Source organism: Myiozetetes cayanensis, unplaced genomic scaffold (assembly GCF_022539395.1).
Source record: "Myiozetetes cayanensis isolate MyiCay16 unplaced genomic scaffold, myiCay2020 scf2-11, whole genome shotgun sequence".
Classification (NCBI taxonomy): Eukaryota; Metazoa; Chordata; class Aves; order Passeriformes; family Tyrannidae; genus Myiozetetes; species Myiozetetes cayanensis.
This window is the reverse complement of record NW_026087411.1, coordinates 94,751,833-94,770,714: the sequence shown is the minus strand read 5'-3', so window position 1 is coordinate 94,770,714 and position 18,882 is coordinate 94,751,833. Positions and strand designations below refer to the sequence as shown.

The following is an 18,882-nucleotide window of genomic DNA, read 5'->3' as shown; positions in this document are numbered from 1 at the left end:
ATCTCCCAGATGGCAGCTGATTCCCTGGCTGTTCTGGATCTGGATATAGGACTTGACTATGTAGTTCTTGGAAATGCATGGCCTCTCCAAGCATCCATCTTCCCTCTTATGAAATAGCAATAAAAGGAATATATTCACTAACATATTTCAGGGGTTAAGTAATTAATGGTTTGAGTAGCTTAATGCAGAAGCACTTTGTATGATTAAATATTGATGTAATTAATTAGTTTAGGAATTTGATAATGTCCTTTGTGGGCTCCTGCTGTGGTTCATTTAGAAAACTTCTGCTTGGCCTTCCCATGGGAGTACAAAGGACGTTGTGCCCTGAACACAACTACAGCCCCTGTTTCAGTCTCTCCAAGAGACAGGACACATTAGCTATTGATAAATTTCAGTTTAGTTGTAAAAATATTGGAACGCAGAGGAAATACAATGCTGCTCGGCAGGACTGTGTCCATGACTGTTCACAGTTCAAAGCAACTTCCTCTTTTCCTAGCACTCCTCTTAATCCTTAGGGCTAATAGATCAGAAGCCTGTCTTAAAGTATACCTTCTATAATTCTTGATATATAGCATCCTGAAATAAAGCTTGGGAAGATTCTACCAGGTGTCCCCACCTGGTTCTTTGCTCCCCTTGGACTACTTGGGAAATGCCAGAGGGATACAGAGAGACTCAGGCCTCATACCTGAATTCCCATCTAACTGCAGAAATAAAAATAGTTGCATGTGGTTGTGCAAGTTTGTACACCTACACATTAGTGGCTGAGATTTTCAAGCTGCTCTTCCCCCTGAACATTGCAGATAAGACGCTACTTATAAATGCAGTGCTGACTGCATAATGTAACCGTACCAAGAGCAAGTATGGATCACTGTCCTTTTACTTTTCAGGAGTAAAGAAAACTTTTTGGTAAACAGACCTGTTCTTCAACAAATGAAAGATAAGGTTGCAGTCCCTTGTGTGATAAACTCAGTAATCCTTGGTCATTCCAGACTCAGATTTTGGAGAGAGCACCCTTCAATTACCGGGGTAAATGTACATTTGGGTACAAAGAGTAGAAAATGAAGTGTAACTTTTGGTGAAACAATAATGCCTGCCCTGGTTTTCCCACACCTTAAAGAGAAAAGGGTAGAGGGATTATTTCTTAATACAGTGCAGACATATTTCTTTCAAACTTAAAAACTTTTGAAAGTGTTACTGCTTTCCACCTCAAGGCCACCACACTTACAAATGCCTCAAGTATTTTAGCCACAGAGATAGTTCTCTAATGTCTGAGAATCATGACTCTCTAACTGTAGATGGCTAGCCACCTCTGAGCTTTAGATTTAGCCTATTCACCTGTGCAGAGGCTGAAACTCAGCTCTGTTTTTAACTTTTGCCCACTTTTGAATCAGTCCACTTGCCCTCATTTTCAGCTGTTAGCTCTCTGCCTGGTGGCTAGCCTGATGGAGGCTGATTTCGGATTGTGGCTTCTAGATGCTATGGAAACAGAAATAAATATTTTTACCTTTTTTTTTTTTTTAATTTCATATTATGTAAGTGCATTAGTAACAATGCATGGCACAGGGAATGCAGTAATCGAATGTGCTGTGCAGAGCTTACTCTTTGTTGCTTAGCAATTAAATGTATGCACGTAGCAGCAGCACTGACAAAAATGCTAATAAAAGGTGACAAGTTGTATCTGCAGAAAAAATTATACAATTAAGAAAAAAATATCTGACAAGATACAGGAGGAGCAGCAAATGGTACATATGGATAGATCTTGTCCCTCCTGAAGGCAAGATCTTCAGGTACTGACCACTAGAGGGGCTGAGATGATGGGAATAGAAGGTATCCACATTTATATCATGGGCTACAGACACACAGTTGTGCAAACATCATGGTAAGGCTTTCTGTTGTTGTTGATGTTGTTCCTTTATTATTTGTTCGTATTTTTATCTGTAAAATGTCTAGAAATGTTCTGTTTCCTCTGTTTCATTTTTCTCCTCAGTGTTCAGGTTTGCAGATTTTTCGCAGCATTTCTTTATATCGAATTTCTGACTTTCCTAGCAGATGCTTGTGTCACAGTGTAAGATTTTATTTATATAACATGATGTAATCTATCGTGCTAATGTAAATAGAATTCTCTATAAAACTGGTTCTTTAAGAATACCAAACTACTTCTATTTATTTATCTATTTATTTATTTATGTATTTTGAATTCAGAGTAAACATGAAGCAGAGGAAGTGCACTGTAGTTGCAATTCTCAAAAAAGCCTACCATTTAAAGACTCCTTTCTTTGTGGGATTTGTATGTTTAACCTTTCACTCCTTCTCTCTTACCTTTAGTCTTCTTCTAAAATCTGTGTCACTTGTGTTGTGCCCAGGAAGTGCACCGCTTCTTGGAGTGGTTAATACTGATTGTACACTTGCTTTGCTGCAGATAAACATAGTCATCGGGGTTTTTTTAGAGCTTTTCCCAAACCGGCTTGACACATTGTTGCATGAAATTCTTTTTACTACATTCAAAGAATCATTTACAGGCTCAAAGGAATTACTCTTAAATCAATGTTTGTGGTATTTAGAAAATATTTTTAGTTATGTGGAGGATTTAAATAGTTTTTCTTCTAACAATCCTTTCCAGCGTTTCAGAGCTTTTCCTCATTAGATTTCTGCTCACCAAAGTGCTGATTCTGCACTTGACAGTCTGCCTGCATAGTGAATTGCAGGATCTGGGCCCAATTTTGATCTATTTATATTATAGTCCATTTCATTTTATCTGAATGCAAGTACTAATTTGGCTTTACTTGCTTTCAGCATTATCTCAAGTTGTGCCAAATCATCAGACAGTCCATTTGGAGTTTGGCGGGCTTTGCTGAAGCTCCTGCGTTTTTGGTCAAGTGCTGTTGAAAAATGCTATTTATCAAACAAAAGTAGCCTAACTCCTTGCTCAGTTCAACAATTCCAGTTCTCTATCCTGTATTTTAGCAAATAAGATGGACTCTGAATCAGTGCAGATCAGGTTGTATTCTGTGTTAATAAAATGAATCAAACTTCTTTTAATTCATGTACTATTCCTCTTAAAAAACAAAAATGAAAACATACAGTAAAAATAATAATTAAAAATTGGAACATTACTCAGCTTCTTTTCCCTGGGTTCTATATGAGTGTATTGATAGAACAGTGATTGAGATAACTCTATGCTCAGAGCAACCCTGTCATGTGCAAACAACAACTGATGCAAACAGCAAAAGGCTATTCAGTGAGATTTTTTGAGCTAGTTCACCTTATGTTCACTTCACTTGTTCTGGTTGTTTTTCTGTTGTTGGTTTTTGGTTTTTGTTTTTGTTTTTTTTTTCCCTAAAAGGGGTCTTTTAGCATTAGTTAAGGAGGCAGGAATTATCTCATATAGATGAAACTATATGTCAACTCTAAACCAGCTTGGATAAGGAAATGATAGTGTAAGATAGAAAGGAAGGAGAAGAGCAACAGATCATTGTGCTGAAGTATCTTGTGTGCATTTGGTTGTGATCTTTTTAACAGATATTTTGCAACTTGTTCAGGACACTGAATCAAACATCCAGAAAAGGAAAGATTTGAATCCACTGGGATGAGATAAAATAAAATTTCCCTGCTTTCTCTCTTCCCTCTTCCTCCTACTCCAGTAAATGCAATCATGGCAAAATAAGCTTTGAGAGAATCACTTTGATTTGTGAAATACTTTTCTCCAAAGGCTGCATTTTGAAAGCTATTTTCAAATAAGCCTGTGTTATTCAGAAGCAACAGAAGTATTTCATGCTCTAGAAAGATTTTTTTAAACATATTTATGTATGCCTTCCTTCCCACGTTACCTGCAATGATATGAAAAGATGGTGTGTGCATGTGTGTATATGTGTATGCATGTGTGCATATAAAACGCAATAGGAAAAGGCAAATACTGTATAGAGTTTTCTACTTAAATGTCTGCCTGAAAATGTATGCAGTAAATTCTTTTTTAAGTAGCCTCCTCCTGGTAGTACCTTCACTCAGATTCTCACCATTCCCATGTAGTGTTCTGTAAATACCCTGTGAGAATGACTAGCAGGGAGGATGATCTTGCATAACAGGCAGCTGACTAATTTAGACCAGGAACATTGATCTACAATGACTGAAATAGTCTCAGTCTTTTTCCAATTGCAACATTTGAAGTTTTGTCATCACACTTCTGAATACTTGTATAGTTCAGTCTCCGGAAGTCACTGTCCATATATTTTAGTGCTTTCAAGTAGATCAAGGAAGAGATAAACAATTCCAAATATCACAGAAATGGTGGGACTTTGTGTGTCGTATGTGTTCCCAAAACACAGAGGAGGCTATGTTAAAGTTTTGTAAACTGTCTCTACCCTATATCACTTCTTTAACATGTACCATAGCAGACCATCTTCATTTTCTCAGCCTGCAACCTTGCCCTCCATATTTTATTCTCCTTTCTGAACACTGTATCTTGACCGAAGCTGTTCTTCTCTTTTATCTAATTAGATTAATTCATGTTTTCATAAAAAGTCTGCCTCCAAAGACTTACTGAAATAATGAAAGTCTGAGGTCCATCTCTCACCTGTATTTTCTTCAGTTTGGACCACCCAGGGAAAGCCTGGGAATGGGACTGTGGGATATGATTCAGAGGTACACTAATGGCACAATTTTTGTGGCCACATAGGACACTGGTTTTTGACACATTGATTTAAATCAGTGCTGGACACTGCAAAGCCAAACACTGCAAAGAGGCAGGACTTGCTCGAGAACTGGTCTATTCTGGGTCTGAAGCCAAGGGATGAAGCTGAGCTTGCAAGGTGGGAATGTCTTTGAGCATAAGTGATTGCTAATCACTAGAACTGCTTGGAGGTCAGCTCCGGTGTTTTCGTTTGATTGATACTCAACTCTTCCCATGGGTGTTTTTACAGATTCAGTACCATTGCATGTGTGTGATCCACTGGGATCTTTCTTTGACACCACTGAGCTTTCTCCCCATCCATGCTCTTGCACTTCTCTTGGAAGAGACCTTAAAAAACTTCCAATGTGCTACATAAATAGACACACATCTTATATTCTGTGCTACCACAAAAATATGATTCATCGCTGCCACTAATTTTGTTTTGAATAACAGCAAACTGGATATGAAATCGTTCAGTAGGAAGAAGTCAGGAAAGAAATGACTGTGTAGATTGCTGGTTTTGTTTTAAGCAATGAATCTCTTAAAATAAACAATTCTTCATGAAATATATGCCCTTAAAAAAACACCTAAACGAAACCTAGAACTGTAAAATCTATTGCTTCTGCTTCTATTCATTTAGATCTGTACTCTTATTGCAAAAATACATTTTAAATCAGTAAACCACAGAAAAAGAATAGGTTAACAAATGGGCAGCCAGTTGTGCAATAATTTTTATAGGAAAAGGGGCAATAATTTTTTCTCTAGCCCCTATCCCCACCAATATGTCTTGTTTACAATAATCAGCTCAGCTGTTTAAATCTTAATTTGGTTCATATTAACTACTTATACCTGACTTGCAGAAGACATTGTTATGGAAAAGGTAAACTTAAACGTTTGAGTCCAAATTTTCTTCTTCACTAACAAACACCAGAAGAAAGTAATCGGTAAAATTTAGGACACTATTGTATAATATATGAGTAATCTGAGAAAATGTATAGACAGCAGTCTCTCCTTGCTGTGCTGTTGCTCAGATACACAGCTTGTCTGAATCTAAATATATTGATTTATAAAAAGTGCATGTTTGGTGATACATACCCCATGAGCCTGAAGAACAGTGAACAGGAAGAATAATATTGATATAACTGATTGTTGTGTATTTGAATAAGCCCTTATAGGAGTACAGTAAGCTACAACAGAGTTAAGCTTTTAAAACTACATTGTATTTCATGTTTTGGCCTGTGACTGGGAGAAAAGGGCATTCAGAGACATCTACTCAGAACTTTTTCTTTTTATTCTTGATCAGTCCAGAAGAGGAACTCTTCTGTGAGAATAGCTTGGCACAGAGGCCACATCCCAGCAATGGAGAGGATGAAGTTAGACTTGTATATGATTTTTAAAGTGTGTGATTTGGTGCTCTTGGGCTCCTTATCAGTATTAGTATGCGGCTGGAGATATTTGTGAATTGGTGGACAGAAAATAATAGTCTGTTCTTTGTTCAGTAGACAAGGCCTTTGCAACAGAAAGGATTATAAACATCCTGTTTGAAAATTATTTTTTAAAACATTTCTTTAACTTCATATTAACTCCTGGTGCTCCATTTCATACTGAATATAGATGTGTTTATCAAGATATTAGGGGGAAATCCTTTGGCTATGTATTTCTCATGAGACGCTAGTGGTAAAGGAGGCCAGGAACCCTTTGCCTGCGGGACCCATTTGTGTCACCAGAACGAGAGTAAGCCTTAAATCTGTGTCATTTTATGGATGCCACAAAATCAATCTGGCAGCCTTGGCATGGGAGACCATTCGAGAAGTGGGTGTCAGGGAGAACTCAGTTTTATTTAAACTGCTCAGCCTTTGCAGAAGGTGGAGTGGGTGGGGCTTGCTCCCTCCCACCGGACAGCCCTGCCCAGGTGACAACAGCTTGGAACGCTATTTTGAGTAGGTGCTTACTTGTGAAGAAATAGGTATTTCAGCCGCAGTGATGCCATTTCACTGGCTGAGGGGATATTTGCCTCTAGATGGAGCCGTCCCCTTGCGTTACAGCGGAGCTGCTACGAGCATAAAGTCTCAAAGGTGCAATGTCCCTGGCAGGCTGGTCGGCAGAGCCCCGCAGCCAAGCAGGTGTCCGGCTCAAGCGTGGCAGTGGGTAACAACTACAAATTCTCCTCTGCCTGTCGTACAGACGTGGGGGTGGCAGAATAGGCTGCAGGGAAGATTTCCTTGTTTACAGCAAAGACTTTTATCCCTGCTCCCATCCCTCGATATTTTCTTTCAGGCTTTCTCTGCTCCCTCTCCGTGTTCACCCCTTGCAGCTCGCTTTGTCTCTTGGCATCTCTCAGGCCTACAAAAGTCCCTTGTTCCTCAGCATCTTCATTGTCTCCTTAAATCCATCCAGCAGCTGTATTCTGTAAGATAATGACTTTTTTTTATAGCTATGTTTTCTTTATACTGTGTACTCAATTGCTGTGATTGTAAATCTGCACTATATTTATGCTTTAGGTAAAGTTGGGATGTGTTTTCTGTGTGTTTCATCTTGGAATGATTTCTAAAGCATAACTCATAGCTTTACAGGTCATTTGATCCCTAATTTGGATTAATTTAATCTGAGCAAAGTCTATGCTCGTTTTAAATATTATCCCACTGTAAATTATCTTGTTTATGGGATAAAATGCTCTTCCATAGCTTGTAATGCTGCAGCTGAACACCTATAGGATAGACCTGACTGCTGGGTTCCCAGGAAGCTGGGACTGTGAATTTTCATTGTACTGGGTATATGTGTTCCCAATCAGAAGAAAATGTGTTTTCCTGCCAATCAGCTTGTAACATATTTTAAGTAGCATGATGTGACATACTTAATAGTTAGTATACAGAGGTCACTTTATTTTTTTGGCATTTCTCCCAGGAATAAGACAGGAGCACAAGTAAGTAGGCAAGCGTAACAGAAAACAGCTTAAAAGTCAGAGTACCAATAAATATTAGTCTTTTGGTGTACTCTTCTTCCACAGCTGCACAGGTTTTATAAGCTCCCACTAAACTGCTAATCTGTTTTTGTCAAAACCTGGACACATATGCATTTACTAAGACTTCATCAGAAGGAAAACTTTTTTCACATTCTCATGCACACTGAAAAATTTTGAGCAGAGAACTGTTCAATATTTTTCTATGACTTATATAGAAATTGATGACTATTTTAAACCAACAGCTGAGTCCTTTGAATTTCTAGGAATTATTTTCCTCCCTCTTTAATGCATCTAGGTTCCATGCATGGAAATGATATGTGAAAAGTGACCACTGCTGATCTGTTGTTTCATGTGATATTTAATGCATTAGCAAAAGTTTGTTAAAAGGGAGGGATTACAGGGAAAAGCTTTATTTTTCAGTTCGATTAAGGAAGTAATGATATGACAGACAGTATTCTGAGTTCTTACAGGTTGGACATCTGGTCTGAATATACCATACCAAATTAAAAGTCAGTATCAAGTTCATATTTGATTTGCATTTCTATCTTTTAAGATAAAAGTATTTATGATTTTGGGAAAGCTCCATCTGTTACTTTTGAGGGTGTTGCTTTAGTCCTTGGGGCTGGCAATGCTAGAAGAGATCATGTAGATTTGGGTGTTGAGGGGACTATATATCCTGCCTCATCAGCACGAATAAACCTCTGATGGTGCTGCTTCTCTACAAACCATAGCTAAAGTTCAGTTTAATTCCTGCTTAAGGTTCCAAGTATTTTACCTGCATGTCGTGTATGCAGTGAGCACTGTGCCCTTCCTGAAAAAGGGGAAAAAGGTTCTCAGTGAAAGAACCTCAGTGAGTGTATTGAAGAGTAATATTAAGAACTTTCACCTATAAGGATCATCAGCAAAATCACATACAGGAAAAAGAAAATAACGGAACTGATAAAGAGTGCATTGATATCTGTCAGATATGTAGCCTGGTGACTAAAAGGAAATAGCTGTAAGAGGGTATTGAGGTGAAAAGAGGAAAAATAGGCTACTTGAATGTAGGAGGAGTGGCAATGGTAGTTCAGCAGGTCTAAATAACCGGCTATAGCAGGGAGCAAAATCACCCAGTGTGCTGGGAGGAACTTAAGTGTAAATCTACCTGAAGTAAAAGGATAAAACTAAGAAATGGTTTGTGGTAACTATTGAGGACACAGCCACTGAACACAGTTTTAAAGAACTTGGTATACTGAGTGACAGTGAGTTCAGGAAATATTACAGGCTCTAGCCAGTTTGACATTTATGTAAGAATACTGAAAGGAAGAATCATGCTGATTGCTATAAGATAAAGCAAAAAAAAATTAGTTTTACATATAGCTATTTCTTATTAGAATAGACAAGGAATTTAACCATATGAACTTTTAATTTTTTTAGTACTGGAAAGATTGACAATAATGCTAAGCATATTCATCTGAATTTGCCTTGCTAAATCCTCAGCTAGTGCCTCTCATCTGGCATCCTGTACAGCGTTTTCTGGCTTTCAGCTTTATACTGGCCAAGAGCAGACAGCTGTTCCACACACGCTGCTGAAGCTGGGGTCTACAATGCACTTCCACTGCAAGGCTTCTTCTGCAATAATTGTTCTTATACACAGATGTGTAATAATATGCCTCATCTCAGAGTCTATACTTAAACAGATAAAAGTAACACAGCTAAGAGGCTTATAAGCCAAAGAGCTTATTTTTTTTGTCTGAATAATTTTGGTGCATTTGGTGAATTTTAATGCTTATGGAAATGAAAGATTTTATTGGAGGCAAAGAAAGTGTGGGCAGTAACCATAGTGACTTCTACACATATCAGCTTTGCCAGTGTGCTTCAGTTCTAGACTGCAAAATCCTAGATATCAAACATTTGTATATCCTTACTGGAAAATCACAATGAAGGGTTGATGCAGGGATGTTATTGTCCTTTCATAAAAAACTGGAATCACAGGAACAAAACAGTCATTTGCCAAGTTTGTCAGTAAGGTCAAATCTAAAATACGAATGCGTTATAGGGTGCCACTGTGAATATTAATGTTATTGCTGGTGTTTTCTTTTGCATGTTGGCAGGGTTAAATAATCTATCAGTGGTACCCTCATGTCACTTTCTGGCCCTTAGCCACCCTTAAAGAAGACCCAGTTTACAGATGTACTCTATAATCTTTTCTGAACTACTGCTGGAGGATTTTACTTCTTCCTCCATTCCATTGTTAATGAATAATCTTGCACACATTGTTTTTCTGCAAGAAACATGAAACTTAATAGAAATAATCTACTGAAAGAGTATTTCTACTATTTTGTTTGCTATGGCTGAAATTGCTTAACTATTTTTAGAAGTCATGCTAAACAGTCATTTCACTGCACATTTCAACTGCTGCAGCTTATGTTACAAGACTCTGGATTTATTCAAGCAAAAAAAAAAGATATTAGAATTTGTAGTACATGTCAGCTTGGAAACTTTCTTTTGGGATGGCAGTGAGGTTCTCTGAAATAAAAATTTAGGTTGATATAGGAGGTAGAAGATCTCACTGCTATTATATGAAATTGTTATACATTTGAGTATTGAATATTACAATACTGAGTATTTTATGTAATTTCATTAAAGTATTCAGCATTTTTTATAATAAAGCAGCAGTTTCTCTACCCCATATTATGAATATTTTTTCCTGCAAAAAAGGAAGTGTTAAATATAATTTATTTTGTTTCTGAAAGACAAATTCAAATATTTTCTAAACCAGACCTTGTAAAGATTGTGATAAGACAACATACATTGTTGATTATTTGGCTGTGTGTAAATACATGCATCTGTTTACCTTTATTCTTTAAGTTAGCATGTAAGATTGAAGAGTCTTTGCATCAAAATGTATTTTTAATGTATATTGTGGCATCCAGTTTTCCTCCCATTGTCCTTGTACCATACTTTTATATCTTGCTCAGATTTGGAACTGCAGAAAGGTAATTTAAGTGCTAAAGGCTTTTCCACCTTTGAAAAACTCACTAGTGATATGCTCTTTCTTTAGAGACTGACTTTTAAAATTTGTAAGAGAAAATCCACGTTCTTGTTGAGCTGTTTCACATACTCAGGTATGAAGTAGGGTCTCAGAAGAAAAGCCCTTCAAGAGGCTTTTGTAAAACAGATGGTAACAATCAGTCCTTGCTTTGAAGACCTCGCAATTTGTTTAAACAAAACAAAAATACTTTGTTTTCCTGATTGTATTTCAATGTATTTGAATGTGACAAGTCAGATGTGTTTGTCCGAATGGCTTTACTGGGATTAATTATACCAAGATGCTCAAAACCAGCAATGAGTAACATCGAACCCTATATTTTTTTCCCTGAGAGCTAAATCATTCCATCTCAGTTAACTAATATATTGATTGACTTTATCGAGTCCATAATAGTTCTGAGTTTATGAGCTGTGATGCCTGGAAATGGATTAGTGGCAGTGCCTATGATGAGATATGGCCAGAAGACGACTGTTTCGTCTCTTGGCAACATGTGAGGTTACAGAATTTGACTTTGTTTCACCTTCAGAACAAAGCTTGTCATCTCAGATCACTCGGTATCAGCCACAACAAGGACCTGAACATGATGTCAAACCTCACAGCATGCTTTGGCTTGAAAAAAATTCAAATCCTGGTGCTTCAGCTGTTGCAGCACAGGACACAGTTAATATTGGGTTACATGATTGTAATATTTGTGTACTGGAGGTATAACGTGAAGCAGAATTTTGTTTACACACTAGATACCCTAGACTATATTTTTATTATCAAATAATCAAGAAATGTTAATGAGACCTTATGGGCTGTCTCTTTCTCTTGGCTGTGACTTGGAGACAGTGCTTCCACCTGGAGCCTCAGTGTGTCAGGTGCCTCCTTTGGGCTCACCAGACCCTGAGAAAGCCTTTGAATTATCTGCAGCTGCTGTCACATGTCTCTCTCCTCCTTCCCCAGAATCTTGTTTATCTGCTTTTGCTTTTTGCTAGTGATTTCTTTTGGTTTCTTTATGGAAAGCCATATCTCAAGTCTAGTCTTCATATTCCCTAGACTAAAACCTCACATCCTCCTTTTCAAGCAGAAGATCAGCTTGTATTATAAGTAAAGAATTAATTATTCTAATTATTTTATTTTCTTTTTTTTTAGAGATGTATATATATATATATATACACTCAATACAGAGGTAAGGAGAGGAAATCATATTGACTATTATTTCCAAGAATTCAGACTTACCATTTTAGTTGGGATATTTTTGACTTCAAGTTGTATAACTGGTTAAGGCTCAACAAGAAGCTTGAGGAGCTGGTAGTTCCAGTACTTACCAATATCTTATTAATTTTAGTACCTTTGGCTGAGCATAAACAAGTAGGAAGCTTTTTGCTATACAGATTTCCCATGTATAGAAAGAAATTTTACCTCTGTTTGAATTCCCTAACACATAGGTGCAAACAATTCCTGGTTATTTACAGTGCTCTGTGCAAACATGCAGACATTTACACCATACATTTCAGATTGAAAACGTCAAAGCAAGAAATTTCAGTCTTTGCCATTTCTATCTGCGCATTTCATTATTGTCATCAATGATGGAAGTTCAAGCTTCAGATAAAATGAATGTTTTCCTTCCTTACACACTGCTGATATGCCATAAACCTACAGTGCCACCCCAGTGTTTTTCCCTGAAATGCTGCTTACTGATCACATTTACAAACTGCCAGTACGATTGTAGTACTTGAAGATGTACTAGGTACTTCAGCTTGTCAAGGGAGAACAGATTTCTTTGCGTGAGAGGTGGTCATCTGCAAGTCCTTCCTCTTTGTTATATTTTCTCCATACTTTCTACAATGATTTTTTTTAGAACTGCACCTCCTGTTTTGTCACAGAGTCTACAGGTTGTCTTTCAAAGACATCAGAAATGCATAAAATTCAAAACCAGATAGGAAAAAATTGTCTCTCACTTTTTGTCTATTTGAACTTAGAAAAATTGGAAGGAGAATGAAAAGCGGAACTCAAGCCAAGGAACATAGGACTACATGTGAAAGAACTGTGTTTGACCTGAGACATAGATCAGTAAACAAAAAGATAGAAAGATTAAAGCCTGTCACTTTTCACAGCTCACTGGTAACTATTTTTACTCAAGACAAGAATGCTTAGAAAGCCTGCACTAACATTCTCAGACCAGTTGTTTTGGAAGAAACGTTACCTGAGAAAAATTTTGCAGGTTTGGTAAAAATAATGCCCCGTTATAAAGTTTGTTAAAATTAATAGTGCAAAGTTGAGAAGCTTCTTAACTGCTCTAAGCTCTAAGATAAAAGATGTTGCTAAGAAGAAAAAAGTGAAATTTCTGAAGGACACTCATTTTCTTTAAAAGAAGGCATTAATTATATATTTTTTGGCTCTACTATTGGTTTATGGTCTTTCAGGATTATCTTTCTCTTTGTTGTTATTGCTGTTCTTCAACACTTGCATTGATGGGCAGCCAGATGCTTTTGCAATCTTGCCTCCAAATGAGTGAGGAATTACTGTTCACAAAGCTGTCCTGCTCACAGATGCATCTTCCACTTTATTAATATCAGAATATGAAGAATTTATTACATCCTTACCTGGAAGAAGCCTCTTTTTTCATGTCACAGGTTTAATGACCATACCATAGCTTTGCTTTTTGATCTTCAATGAAGAAAGCTATCTCAATAAGTCTCCTGTCTGCCAATGGGAATGTTTTGTCACAATAGCTATAATTTATAGAGAATCCAGATCTGAAATGCTCAGAAAATTAGATTTTTGGGCTTAGGGATGAAGCCTACCAACTATCCCTGGAAAACCATCTGCTTTTTACCAGGCATCCTACAGTATGGAGGTCTATGACAGAAAAAATTATTTACTTACTGCTTATATTAAATTATTTTGTACAAACTTTTGGGCTATAAATGTTCCAATACAGCTACCTTTCAGAGCAGTGTAGAGTTCCACTGAAAAGGAAATGACTTAGTAAAATACACAATTTCAAAGACAGGATGACATCAAATAGAACTTTTTACGCTTTTCTTCCAATCTCAAAAAACATTATAATGTATGTAGAAGAGTCACTAGATGCAAACTATGGTCACCCCTTATCAACCAACATTTTTGCTTTTGAAAAACAAAGAAAAGGACCCCTTAAAAATTTTTAAAATTTCTGCTCTCAACTATTTGAACATTCATATGGAAATGAATGTTTTCCTATCAGAAAATGTAATTTTTTATTTAGCAGATTTTTTTACACCTGTATTCTTATGGAGTGTGAAATTAAAATGAACACTCATAGGGTTTTTTGGGGACACCAGCGTTGCAGCTGGTGGTATAGAAATGAGCTTGTGAAAAGATTTTTTTCCTGATTGTTTCAAGCATTAAGTAATAATTTATTGTGATTATTAATATTAAGAATTTATTTAGGTGTGATATTGGCAAGAGATATTTCTGGCTTTTTGTTGGATAATAGGATTTTGACGAGTAATTAAAAACTGCAGATTATTCTTCATTAGCATTTCTACATTATGACAAATTACATTTGGCCTTACGAGGCTGAAAACTCCCTTTTTGTTTTCCACAGTGCTGTTTAAAAGCAATAGTGATGAATCTCAAAGGGATTTAAGGAAGAATCTTTGCTTAGGTACAGCAATGTGAGGCATCCTTTAATAATGTCTGTCCAATGGATCCCATCAGTTCAGTTCAGCTCCTCAAGAGATTTAGACACAAGCAGACCTGGTTAAAAGAATGAGGATACACTTTTTAGCCCTTAGCATTTCTGATCTTGGCTGCAAATATTAGAAAGGATAGTGGACTGAAATTTCCTTCACCAAGACTCTTGCCTAATTTTCATGTTTGTTTGCCTTAGAAATAAGTGGAGATGCAAGTTCTTATAAGGCTTTTCTTTTTCTTTGTGTGTGTGATCCTTGTTGATTGACATGCACAAGGGCTGACCTGAGTAGCACCATTAAAAGAAGCATCACACAATATGCAGGAGCTGTTTTCCTACTCTACTTCTGGAAAAGGATGACATGTAAGAATTTACTTTTTATTTGTACTGACTATTCGTTGTATGCAGTCTAAAAGGAAAGCATTGCAAGATTCTTTTAGCATAATTTTTTGTTGGTTTGGTGTTTCCCCACTAATTAATATAAGTTACAATGACACTTACTGGCAGGGCTTCCTGCTACTCAAATCAGCAGACAAGCTCATTTAACTGAAGCAATTATTATTAAGATATCAGTAGGTGTTTTAGAAGGTAGTATCCTTCTGTCTCCTACCTTTCAGAATGGAAGTTCAATAATCTACTGGTGTTCTATGATTTAGGGTTCAGCTCTAATTAGTGGAAAGCCTAGATATTAAAGAAGATACAGTCTGCTTATTCTCTGCCCAGGAATGTGCAGATTTATCAGCTGGCCTTAATATCTGGAGAGACTTAGTTTTCAGTTTTGCTAGAAAGAATAAGCCAAAAAAAAAAGGAATTTCAAAGGTGCTTTAATGACATTTAGACTTTTTTTTTTTTTTGGATATCAATGTACTTTAAAGATCCCAAATGTAATGGAAAGAACTTAAGAGGGATAGAATATTGTGTTGTGTGGTCTGCAGTTTTATCACATGTCCACTGTGCTTGCTTACTATTAGGTGTTGTGGCTTATGACAATCTCCCCATGACCAAGTACAACAACTTTCCTTTCAACGGAGTGACTCATCCTTCAGGCTCTTCCTGAGACAGTAATATGCTTGGGGTATTTTCTCACCCTATCTCCCTAGACAAATGGGAACTCTTTGGGAATGATAGTCCATTCTCTTTAGCACAATCTTTTATAAAGCCTAGAAACCTTTAAGCAAAGATGAGAACCATCAGGGCATCTTCCATGGGACCATGTTTAACATCCTCCTCTGCATGGGAATAAGCTCTAAGCTCATCACTGTGTCCTTGGTAAACTCAAAACTAGATTAAGGAAGAGTGGTGACATCCTTTGGCTCAGATTCTGAAAAAGATATTGTTTTAAGAAAGTGCACGCTTTCCTATTACATCCTGGAAACAGCCTTAAAAGTCTTTGTACATTAACAACGAAATCTGACATTTGGTGTTTCCCAAGGCAGGACTGAATTTGATGAAGCAGTAATGAATTTTCTTTTAAGCTATTTTCTGTCTTTTTTTTTCCTGACTTCCATTTCAGCAGCTTTTATCTAACCAAGAGAGAAACTTCTGGACCATCAATCTCAGTTACACTCACACACACTTCTACTTTCTAACTGTTTCGTGTGTTATCTTTATCTTTTGTCATGGAAACACATGGAAAATATTTATGCCATCTGGACACACAGAGTATATGCATTTCTATTTCCACCCAGTACTGAAATGTAGGGGTTATGATATCCAGAGTCAAAGCTATGCTCTGTGCCTAGAGAGCATATTTAGAAAGATCAGCTAGTGTCATCTTGAAGACAAGCATGGCAGGGAGAAGGAAAGAACCTACTCATATCTAAATGGACATTCAGTGCTCTGAAATTGTTTTCTCCATTGTTTCCAGTATCTGAGGAAGGAGTTCTTCTCTTTAGGGTGCTTTTAGAAAAAACATTGACTTCTCTGTTTTGACATCATGGCTGTGTCTTGTAGCCATGGATGCTGGGCTCAGATTTTGATTTCACCCCATCTAGACCTGAAGTGAATCATTTTGGTACCAGTCAGCTCTGAAAGAATTGCTTTTATTATTAACATTTGCACTGCTTTGCCTTTTGGACCCTCCCCATGTGTAATACTGAAATTTAGTAGAGGTCCCTGGCCCAAAGATGCTATGAAGTAAAGGCAAGGTATAAAAAGGACCATTTACAGTGGACGGGCTGAATTTCCAGAAGTGGACTCTGTTTTGGTGGAAATCATCAGGTGGAAATGTATATTAAGTCCTCTTGGGTTTTGTGCTTTTAAGCTTTAGTTTTCTTCCCCAAAACCCCAGCTTGACTGGCATTGTGGTGAGCATTGTCCAAATATGAATGTGGATGGATCCTAGTGTTACGTGTCTCTTCCTGTGTATTAAGAAGTTGTTTAGATGCAGCTCAGTCTATTCAAACAGGAATAACTAAACCAAGATTTGTGGAGATCCTGTTGAAAAATGCCCTGAGGTAATTTTTTTTCTTTTTTAATCAGGGGATCTTCTTCTGAAGTTCTTACCAACTTCTGGCAGGAAAAGTATTAAATACAAAGTTCTTAGGCAATTTGCTTTAGCCTCCAGCTACAATCAAATCCCTTGGGGAAAGGGTGGGTAGGCAAGTGAACGCTGTGTCACCTTTAACTCTCCTCACAACCCTATGTGTTAAAGCAGGTAGATGGAAACTAATTTCAGTTATCTGTATCATAACATTTCCCAAATATGTATATTTAAGTGAATGATTTTTCTTAAGAACACACTGATGTAAGAAATTAAATCCATGTAATGAGTGCATGAAGCAAGCCTGTCTAGCAGACTGGATTTCTAACAGTCCAAGGGTACTTTGATACAGAGTTCATATTCCAAGCTACCGTGACAAGCAGCTGCTAATTCTAAAAAATATTCACTAAGAGCAGCTAATTTATGCATCACTGAAGCACTGGTCCTTTTAGCTGTCAATGCATATTTTGCATTTGCAAGGAAAGAGAATATTCAGTCTTTTATTATTTGTTAAAAAGAAACTGACAGCTACACTTCTAAACTGAGAGTGATTTTGTTCATATCTACCAGTATCCTTGGTAGTGCCGAAGGCATTTGAAAAGGTGCCACTGCTTTGTCATTATGTTTCATCTGCCTTTACTACCTCTCTAGGATTTTTTCCCCAGTTTTAGGTGTGGGGTTGTTGTTTTTTTTTTTTTTAATGAGCTCCACCAGACAGGTTTAATGCGTCTCTTCATTTTCAGTCTTTTAGATGATTATGCAGGATTCATGATATCACATCAGCAGAAGCTGCTGTAGATTGATGGGACCCAATCAACCACTCTGCCCACTCAATATTATAAAAATTTGTGTCGTCAGTAGTCGTGACGTTTTGTAGGAAGTTGCCCATTTATGGGCACTAGAGCAAATGATATCATCACAATAGGTGGCTCCTGTCTAAATAGGATCATTTGTGAAATAAGATTACAGGCATTTATCTGGGAAACAGGAGACAGAGGCACCTGCTTTATGTAATTGATATCCTGGGGAATTATTGTGTACAATAATCAAGAAAAATCTTCATTTCTAATTCTGTTATGTGGGAAAAGAACCTTTCTTTTTTCTGCCTGCATAAAACAAACCCCACTTCCACATGGAATAAGCTCCAGACCATGTTTTCTATTATGCTTGAATATATGGGACATGCATTGCAATCCTATGCTTGCCACACTGCTGCAGTATACTTGTTTTGCAGAGCTCTGTAGCAGGCTAGTCAAAGCTGTGACTAACCAGACCCTTGGATACATACTCTAATCTCTGGCCTTTATTTTTACAATGAATTTTATTTGTTCATTGATTGTATATTTTTTCTGATTTGTGAGAAGCTTCATGCTCTGTGTTTGGATGCTGACTGCAATACAGCAATAGTCTTTGATACGGTAAGTCAAAGATGACTCATTTCTTACTCTTGTGCCTTCAATTTATACTTTCTACAACACCAGCTCATCAGGTAGAAAATTATGTGTTAATTAATGTTGAAGTAGTTAATTTTCAACAGATGCTCTTCCCTTCCCTCCCCCCAGTACTTTGCACCATGTTTTTTTTCCTACTCATGAAAGCAATAGGTTTGAACTGTCTTTAAGTAAAATGCTTTTGCTGTGTTATTTTTAATAATATTGCCATCATTTTACCTATTCTCTAATTTCAACAATAGAAAAGAAAATAGATCACACACAGAGATTTGGAACTTAACATGTGATGCTAGAATACGATAAGTTCAGTTCAATGTTAACCTTTATTACAGCAAACCATTCGAAAGACAAGAATCTTTTCGGGGATTTATACTCCAGATAAAGTAGAAGGGTTTCAGTTTTTATTTGAGTATTATTACATTCAGATACATCCAGCTACAAGAGCCTTTATTTTATGTGAAAGCAGTGGAGAGAAAATGCCTTACAGAAAGACAGTTTTCTTTGTAATGCAGTGTGCAGAAGATTCAGTAGTACTCCTTATCAAGTGCACTACATGAGATAAGAGCAAAAAACCCCACATATTTGCTGCACAGTGATAGGAGCCTTTACATTATAGAAATGTTGCTAAC

The 18,882-nt window shown here is 37.0% G+C and overlaps 1 protein-coding gene across 25 annotated transcripts in view; it reads left to right on the top strand.

Annotated features, from left to right (window-relative positions):
• The window catches only part of DLGAP2 (DLG associated protein 2), a 448,813-nt gene that overhangs the window by 112,251 nt on the left and 317,680 nt on the right, over positions 1-18,882 (top strand). For 4 of the 25 annotated variants that reach the window (XM_050315347.1, XM_050315342.1, XM_050315345.1 and 1 more), the window contains exon 1: positions 1,861-1,879. The exons of 12 other annotated variants lie outside the window; for them this stretch is intronic. In XM_050315347.1, coding sequence (XP_050171304.1) covers positions 1,877-1,879 — 3 coding nt within the window. In that variant the 5' untranslated portion in view covers positions 1,861-1,876. Of the gene's footprint in view, positions 1-1,675; positions 1,880-17,826; positions 18,221-18,882 lie in introns of those variants that run through there. 9 more of the 25 variants (XM_050315361.1, XM_050315355.1, XM_050315357.1 and 6 more) reach the window with 5 other exon arrangements.